This window comes from Grammomys surdaster, unplaced genomic scaffold, assembly GCF_004785775.1.
Source record: "Grammomys surdaster isolate TR1022 unplaced genomic scaffold, NIH_TR_1.0 126187, whole genome shotgun sequence".
NCBI classification, from domain to species: domain Eukaryota; kingdom Metazoa; phylum Chordata; class Mammalia; order Rodentia; family Muridae; genus Grammomys; species Grammomys surdaster.
In genome coordinates, this window is record NW_021620993.1 from 9,071,273 (window position 1) to 9,080,545 (window position 9,273).

Genomic DNA, 9,273 nt, shown 5'->3' on the forward strand with positions numbered 1-9,273 from the left:
ACACACACACACACACACACACACACACACACACACACACACACACACAGAGGGGTGTAGAATAGTGACAACTTATTTCTCGTGAGAAACTATACAAGCAAGAAAGTCACTGAGTAATTTTTTTCTTCTTTTTTTTTCTTTTTGAGCAATATTTTTAAAGTAGTACAAAATGATAAAGTTGCCAACATATACGTTTATATCTAACAAAATATCTTTAAACAACTAAGGTGTAACAAAGAGTATCTTAGCCAGGAGTAATGGTGCACACCTTTAATGCCAGTATTTGGAAGGCAGAGACAGGCAGATCTCTGTAAGTCTGAGGCCAGCCTGGTCTACATAGTGAGCTCCAGGACAGCCAGAGCTACACAGTGAGACCCCTGTAAAGTATCTTAATACTGATTATTTTTTTTAAATCTTATTTTATGCTAATGAATGTTAATGTATGTTAGTATGTATGCAGTGCCCATGGAGACTAGAAAGAAGGCACTGGATTCCCTAGAACTGGAGTTATGGATGGTTGTGAGTCATCATGTGGTGCTAGGAACCAAATCCAGAGCCTGTACAAGAGCAGCAAGTGCTCTTAACTGCCAAGACATTTCCCCAATCCCGGGTTTTTTGTTTGTTTTTAAGACAGGGTTTGTAGCCTATGCTGGCCTGGAACTTACTGAATAGCCCAAGTTGGTCTCAAACTCTTGAACCTTCTGCCTCATAGCCTCTCATGTGTTGGGAATGTAGGTAGTTGTGTGCTAGCACACTGAGTCTGCTTGCCCACTTGCCCGCTTGCCTGCTTGCTTGATTACAGAGCTGTGGACTGAACTCTGGGCCTCACAGATGCTAGACAAGAGCTCTAACCCTGAACAATACAACCATCCCCTAAACATAGTTTCGAATAAACTATCCTGAGACTTGTACTATGGGAAAAACTAAAGGATGTTCTTTGGGCTAAAAGGAAATAATATCGGAGAGTATATTGGTTAGTTTTTATTGTCAATGTGGCACACACTTAGAAGCACCTGAGAAGACAGACTCTCAGCTGAGGAACTGTCTCCATCAGATTGGCCTGTGGCATGTCTGGGGCGGGGCAGGAGGTGCAGTTTGATTGCTGATAGGTGGGCCCAGCCCATGGTGGGCAGAGCCTCCCCTAAGCAGGTGCTCTGGGATAAATAAGAAAGCTGGCTTGAGCATGAACATGTCCCAGAGAAACGAAACCAGTGAGTTGTATTTCTCTATGGTCTCTGCATTCCTGAGTGATGGACTGTAACCTCTAAGCCAAATAAACCTTTCCTTTCCCAGGCTGATTTTGAGTACAATGTGTTTGCAGCAGCAGATCGATAGCCAGGACAGACAGAAATCTGGATCTTCAGAAATGTATAGTATGAAAAAATGATATACATGTGAGCAAATTTACAAGGCTACAGTTATCCCTCTGTATTGGTGTGGGATTCATTGTCCTGTGGATACCGAACTCCACAGAGGTTCAAACCCCTCCATAAAAGGCTTGGTCTTTGTATATGACTTGTACTGTATACAGAAGAGCCCGTCTGCCTCTAGATTCTTTATGACACTAATGCAAAGGCTCTGTATCGGTTGCTTCTGTACAGCTTGGGAACTAAAAACAGGGCCTCAGCCGGGTGGTGGAGGCGCATGCCTGGCGACAGCTTTGTTGAGCACTAATAGGTTTGAAAATTCACTGTGTTTTTATTTACTTGTCCTGCTTTTGATGCGGGCTCACACTCCGTAGCTCAGGCTGATCACTCATTTCTTAACTTACTCAGGCCAGTCTAAACACGAAGCAACTCTCCATCCTCAACCTCCCAAGTCCTGGGATTACAGCCATGAACCACCGTGTCATTTTAGATGTTATTAATTTTGCCCATGAAAAGGGAAGCATTCCGAGCAGTGGTGGCACACACCTTTAATCCCAGAACTCTGCAGGCAGAGGCAGATGGATCTCTGTGAGTTGTAGGCCAGCCTGGTCTAGAGAGTGAGTTCTAGGACATCTTGGGCTACATAGAGAAACCCTGCCTCAAAAAAACAAAGAAGAGAGAAATGAAAGACCTGGGCCTGCTGGCAGAGGTGTACAGTCCCTGCTACTCAAGGAGCTGATGCAGGAAGGTCACAAACGTGGGTTACCTGAGCACTTTAATCGGATCCCGGGAGGGGCTGGAGAGACTCGCTGCTCTTCCAGAGGACCCAAGCTCAGTTCGAAGTACCCGTGTTTGGTGGCTCACAACTGACTGTAACTCCATCTCCAGGACATATATGATGTCCTCTTCTGGCCTCCAAGCCCCACTTCCCCCACATACACATGGTATACACTCACACACATATACACAAAAATAAAATTAAATCTTAATAAAAAAGATGGCTAGGGATGTAGCTCCCTGGCAAGAGTCTTTGTTTAGCATATACAAGGCTCTGGATTTGATCCCCAGTAACCAGAAAAAAACAAATCATGATTTTAAAAAATCAGTACACTGCCGGCAGTGGTGGCGCATGCCTTTAATCTCAGCAATCTCAGCACTTGGGAGGCAGAGGCAGGTGGACAGCCAGGGCTACACAGAGAAAACCTGTCTCAAAACACACACACACACACACACACACACACACACAAATCAGTACATGATCAATATGGAGAACAGGGAGTCTGTCTGTCTGTCTGTCTGTCTGTCTCTTTTTCTTGTTTCTTTGTTTCTTTCTTTGTTCTCCCTCCCCCTCCCTCAACCCCCCTCTCTCTCTTCAAACAAATGTTTCTTTATGTAGCCTGGCTGTGTTGGACCTCACTCTGTAGACCAGGCTGGCCTCAAACTCATAGCTCCACCTGCCTCCACCTTTCAAATTCTGGGATTAAAGTCGGTTTTCAAACCCGGTTCAAACCAGAGTTTTTCAAACCACAGCTACAGAATGTGTTTAAATATGTATCTTTTTTTTTTTTTAAGCCAACTGACTTTAAAGTGATGATGATGGAGATGGTGGTGGTAGTGATGATGATGGTGATGGTGGTACTGGCCTGAGGATGCAGTTTAATAATAGGTCACTTGCTAACGCATGCTGCTCAGTGCCCTGGACTCAATTCTCAGCACTGTCGAAAACGTGCTGTGAGCTTTTGACAATGGTAGAAGTAGAACGCAGAGCAGAGATAGCACAAGAAGATGAAAACGAACCACACACATTTAACACACAATCAATGAGCTGAACAGCTGACTCTGAAAAATGCAGGGTCCGTGTTATAGACAAGAGACAGTGTCACAACGCTGGTGTGGCTACTTCAATAGCAAGCAACGCAGACCTCAAGATGAGTATCCTAGAGATATAAACGTAGAGGCAAAGGCAACACGAAAACCCTAAACGTGTATCTGCTTAACAACAAAGACTCAAAACACAGAGAGCAAAAATCGGCTACATTACAGACAGGCAATTCTACATTCAGAGATGGAGAATGAGAAAGAAAAATACAGAGTCAAAGAGGTAGAAAGAAACAGATACGGAGCCACAGGCAGACAGACTGACGGAAGGGATGGACAAAGGCTCCCAGCAGTGTGGAGCAGCGACAGAAGGGAGCTGTCCTGAGTCACATATGAAGCGTGGGGTGTTCCAGACTCAGGAACACGGGCTGCTGAGGTCTTGGAGGGATGGGTGTGGGGGGTGGGTACATCACTTACCGGAAACCCCATAAAACCCTGGGGGCCAGGTTCCCCAGGCAGGCCCTGTATCAGAGGAGGGAAAAGAATGGAGTCAGCTGGTGAGGGCTGTCATCTGGGGTCCCTGGACTCCCCGGAATCCCCCTGTGAGGTGATCTGTCTACTCACTCTCTCTCCTTTCTCTCCCGGGTGGCCAGAGGTTCCTTTGGGTCCAGAAGGGCCTGGGGTTCCCTGAACAATAAGACAGAGCCTCAGTCTTGTGCTGCGTTAGGCAGGACAGTGTAGACAGGGGATGGGGACCAAGGAAGCGGTGAGGGAGGCTCAACATGGGCCAGGCATCACCATGTGTCCAGCACACAGCGAGCAGGTCACACAGCATGCAGGTCACACAGCATGCAGGTCACACAGCATGCAGGTCAGGCTGTTAAAGAGCTTTGGAGTCAGCCGTCCTCACCCCGTGTGCTGGCGGCAGCCTGAAGAATTCCCCCCTTTACTTGGCCTCAAGGGGTAATAACACTTCTTGTTGGGTGAACTGAGTTAAGAAGATTTATGGGGAGTACTTTGCATATCAAAGTACTGACTCAACGCATGGCTGAGCAGATGGGTGAATAGAGTTAGCATGGGTGGAGGAACTTGGATAATGACTTACCATGTGTCCAGGACTCCCAGGGGCACCCGCGGGGCCAGGAAGTCCAGGAGGACCTGAATAAAACAGGGCCACAAGGCTAAGAAGTTTCCCATCAACTGTCTCCTAATAGCTCAGTCCCCCCACCCCCCATGATTGCTTCCTACCATCCGCTTCCCTTATCCCAGACCTGGACTCAACTTACCCATGGGCCCTGGGGGGCCAGGAGGACCTGGGGGCCCAGTGGGTCCTTGGGGCCAGTGGCTGCCTGTATCAGTGAAGGTATTAGACAGCAGTGGATCTCCTGGGAAGGGAAAGATAGTGTGTCGAGCTGGGGGAGTGGGGCAGTCGGACATCACCTGCCACCTCTGCCACACTGGCTCTGATAGTCCTGCAGGGACAGCCTGCCACACAGACAGGGCCATCAGCGCATGGTGCCAGGTACAGAGAGGAAGGGAGAGCTGCATTCTAATTCTGCCACAGTCTAACTGGTTGCACCCAGAATGGCTCCCTCCTCTGCTGACCCTGTTCTGTGACCTGCTGAGAGGGATAATAGTGAGAACTGCCTTTTACTAACTGTCTACTTGTCTCAGGCTTTTTGCATTGAGGATCGTAGAGCCCAAGAGCCTGGCACTGTTGCCATCCGTACAATAGCAACAAGGACACTGAGGCTTGGTGCAAAAATAAAATAAATAAAAAGAATGGTGTCGGAATAAATGATGGAAAGAGAGAATGAATGAAGGACCGGGACCCAGTTATTCACCAAACATCAGAACGGATGGGGTTGAAACTCTAGCAGCATGTGGGCTTCCTGAGGGAGATGCCTGGGATCCACTTGGTGCTTAGCTGGGGGAAGGAACTGGAGCCTCGCTAAGCAACAGGGCCAGGGCTGTGGCCTTGGGAGCTCTGAGCTCAGTCTTGAGGTTAAGCCTTGAGCTTCCCAGCACTCTGAGGGCTGGACTGCAGCCAGCTCTGAGGCTTGGGGAGGACCTAATGCCAGGTGGTTCTGAGCATGTGGGTCTGAAGCTACTCCCCCTCTCCCCAGTGTGTGGGCGGGGCACGTGACCTTCCTCTCCAGCCTCGGGGGTCCTTCCTCTGTGAACAGACAGTAGCAGCACCTGCTGAACAGCTGGGTGACAACTGGGCAAGCTGGGCACACACCTGACACCTGACAGATGGCTTCATTCGCTCCGCCTCAAACCACTGGGATTCAAGGGGGACTTACCATGCAGGGAAACCTGGGTATGGGGTGGTCCGACAGGAGCTGGAGGCCCTGGGGGCCCAGGTGGACCTGGAGGGCCTGGAGGTCCCATCTTTCCAGGGATGCCTGCAGCTCCCGTCTGGCCAGGGCGTCCTGGGGGTCCCTGTGGGCCTGCAGTAAGAACAGGGACTGGTGGGCATATGGGGGGTAGGGGACAAGGACATGTGAGGCAATGGATACAAACGCTCCGAAGTGCACAGGCCTGTCCTCTTGGCCATTTGTGACAGGGAAGAATACAGGACTGTGCCTTCCATCTTTACCAAGCTGTTCTGACTTCCTTCTAGAGGGCTCCCAGACCTCCCAGTTCCTCCACAGAACTCTGGTCAGAGGGGTTAGGCATTGATGTTTCTTGCCCGCCTAGCTATCCCCCATCTTAGAGGCAGACTAGCTTCACCCCACCCAGTGCCTAGCTCAGGGTCTGCTGAGAGAAGTACATGAGTCAAGCGGATCGAGCTATTCTCATAGTCCAGGCAGGAACAGGCACACGGGAGGGCTAGTGAGCAGAGAGGCCAGATGTGTGGACGGGGCTGTCCACCTTGACTCTGCCAATTTGGGGAAGGCATCCTCTGAGTCCCTAGGCAGGAGGGATCCCTACAGAAGCTGGAGAGAGCCAGTTGGGGGTTGTGATGCACACCCTTAATCCTACCACTTGGGAAGCTGAGAAAGGTGGATCTCTATGAGCTCAAGGCCAGCCTGCTCTACATAGCAAGCTCCAGGCCAGCCAAGGCTACATAGTGAGACCCTGTCTCAAACAAAACAACCAAGCGATACAATACAGAAAAGCAGCTTAGGAGCCTGCCTGTGGGTACTCACCTGGTGGGCCTCTGATCCTCACTGGGCTCTGGCTGACAGCGTCTCCCTTGGGGACAGTGGGCCCAGGAAGCTCCAAAGGATCAACTCTGTCTGCAGAGTAAAGAAGATGAACTTGGTCTCTATGGGTTTCATTTGAGCTCCATCCTGTCCTGGTCCCCCAGCCCATACTCTCTTGAAGTAGCTGTGCACCCCCTCACATTCCCACTAGCTCCTAGCAAACTCTGAGTGAGGGGTTAGACAGAGGTCAGCATCCTCGCTGGACTTGGGAGGGAAGATCCCAGAGTTCCCTCCCTGAACTAAAACTGCTGGATTCCCTCCAGCTGAGTCCACTAGAGAGCTGGGAAGACCGAGGCCTCCCCTGGGGGTCAGGTGAGGCATTTCTTCCAACTAAAGTATCTCATGGGGTATGTACCCTGCTGTACCCCTTACCCTGCAGGCTTCCATCTCCAGGACTGCCCTGGGCAGCTGGGGAGCCCCAGAGCAGGGCAGAGTCCTCAGGGGTAGCTGGGACTGAGGACACTGTCTGCTCTGTCACACTTAGCACCGCCACCTGTGGAGGAAGAGGAAGACAGAGATGGGACAGACACCAGGAGCTCACTAGGGACAGTCCAGGCAGGAGGCGTTGGCCCTGGGGGTCCAGAGGCCCAAGGAGTCAGCAGAATCCAGCTGTGAGTGGAGACCTGAGCTTACAGGGACCCAGAATGTCACCAGAAGTGACCTTTTCAAGACAGACAGTTCATAATATGCACCGTGGAGCGGCCAGACATTCTGCAATGCCACTGCCACCCAAGTTGAGCTCTGTGATCATGGGATCTGCTGGTCACAATTGTATGTTGCTGCTGCTGCTGGCAAAGTTCCATGGGGTGGGAGGGTGGGTGGGGCTGGGAGAACCTGTGTGTGTGTGTGTGTGTGTATGTGTGTGTGTGTGTCTCTATTGTGTTTGCAAGTGTGTCTGTGTCTATGTATATGTGCCTATGTGTGTGTGTCTATGTAATCTGTATCTGTGCGTCTATGTGTGTGTGTCTATGTATGTGTGTTTATGTATGTGAGTGTGTGTGTCTAAGTAATGTGTGTTCGTGCATCTATATGGGTGTCTATGTGTGTATGTGTTTATGTGAGTGTGAGTCTATGTGTGTTCAAGTGTATGTGTCTATGTGTGTCAAAGTGTGTGTCTATGTGTGTCAGAGTGTATGAGTGTGTGTCTATGTGTGTGAGAGTGTATGTGTCTATTGTGTCTGAGTGTGAGTGTGTATATGTGTGTGTCTATGTGTCAAAGTGTGTGAGTGTGTGTCTATGTGTATCAGAGTGTGTGTGTCTATGTGTGTGTATATGTGTGTACACGCTGAAGGTTAAACACATTGCTTCCTGTATTTAAGTGCTATACCACTGAGAATTTGCAGGGAAAACAGAGAGTCTGACACCTAAACCCACACAGGACCAAGGACGAAGAAGATTCTGCGAGTACTTTGAGCTCTGACCAATGGTCAGGAAAAGGAAATATGGCCACTGACAGTGGTCTGTCCTCACAGCAGATGGTTTGTAATTATATAACCGCTCCTTCGGGGATTTGGCCTCCAGATTTCACCATGACAGTTAACACTTGACTAAACTTCCTCACATCTGATCAGGTCAAGTTCCCAGAGGAAGGAATAGCAGAGCAAAGAGACAGTGTCTATCCACGCATGCTCAGAAACCTGGAGAAAAAAAGATTAAAAGAGACGCGCTTAGGGGCAGTTAGAGATGGCCCAGCAGGCAAAGCTTCTACAGGCAAGACTAACAACTTGAGTTCAATTCCTGGAACCCACACAGTAAAAGAGATGAACACCCCAAACTGTCCTTTAACCTCCACACATACACTTTACTCTCACATGCCACCAAACACAAATAAATAAGCATGATTTTTTTTTTTAAAAAAAATGGTGATATCTCATGGCTGTAATCCCAGTTACTCAGGATGCTGAGACAGGAGGATCTAGAGTTCAAGACCAGCCTGGACTACACAGAAATACAACATTTAAAGAGAAAAGAGAAGGGAGAGTTTTATACTCAGTTGGTGAAGTCGCTTGCCCAGCTTGCAGGAAGCCTGGGCTTGATCCTAGCACCACGGAAACTAAACGCGGTGCTATCCACTGTGATCCTAGCACCACGGAAACCAGATGCAGTGCTATCCACTGTGAGCCTAGTACCACGGAAACCAGATGCAGTGCTATCCACTGTGAGCCTAGTACCACGGAAACCAGACTCGGTGCTATCCACTGTGAGCCTAGCAAGAAGCTGGTGCAGGCAGAAAGTCATCCTCAGCTATGCAGCCAGTTTGAAGCCAGCCTGAGATACATGAGACCCTCTCAACAAACAGGGACAGCGAGATGACTCAGTGGGCAGAGATCCTGCCACTGAACCTGATGACTGGAGCTTGGATGAGGAGAGGCCCTCCATGTACAACAGACAAACAAAGGCTTTAAAAAGATAGGTGGGTCTCAGTTAGGGACGGTCTGGTCTATATAGTGAGTCTACATAGTGAGTGTCAGGCCAGCCTGGGCTACACAGTGAGACCCTGTCTCAAAAGCTGCCAGTTTCCTCTCTGAGGCACAGGTAGTCTCTGTAATCGATTTTCTGGGTTTCTGGGGTTTTTCTGATTCTACATTCGGAATCTCATATACTGTCGTATTTTGTAATTTTAAAAACCTTTTTGCCTTGAGATAACTCGAGATGTGTAATGGACGTTTTCGTTTTGCAAACTGGAAGATGGAATGGAGGGGCAGGATAAAGACATAGGGAGGAGGTGGCCAAGGTGGCCTTTGCTCTTGGGGATATGTTATAGGTATCTCACTGAGACTGGCCTCATGGGAGGGGGGGGCTTTATGGTCTACTGGAGGGATGATGTACTGGGGGATGGTGTACTGGAGGATGGTGTACTGGGGGGATGGTGTACT

General features: G+C 49.4%; 1 protein-coding gene across 1 annotated transcript in view; it reads right to left on the reverse strand.

Moving 5' to 3' along the window:
* Emid1 (EMI domain containing 1) overlaps positions 1-9,273 on the reverse strand; it is a 52,142-nt gene that overhangs the window by 19,251 nt on the left and 23,618 nt on the right. Inside the window, exons 6-12 of the mRNA XM_028758300.1 lie at positions 6,770-6,890; positions 6,341-6,430; positions 5,492-5,638; positions 4,472-4,570; positions 4,291-4,343; positions 3,810-3,872; positions 3,663-3,707 (exon numbers count right to left, since the gene is read on the reverse strand). Coding sequence (XP_028614133.1) covers positions 3,663-3,707; positions 3,810-3,872; positions 4,291-4,343; positions 4,472-4,570; positions 5,492-5,638; positions 6,341-6,430; positions 6,770-6,890 — 618 coding nt within the window. The remainder of the gene's footprint in view (positions 1-3,662; positions 3,708-3,809; positions 3,873-4,290; positions 4,344-4,471; positions 4,571-5,491; positions 5,639-6,340; positions 6,431-6,769; positions 6,891-9,273) is intronic.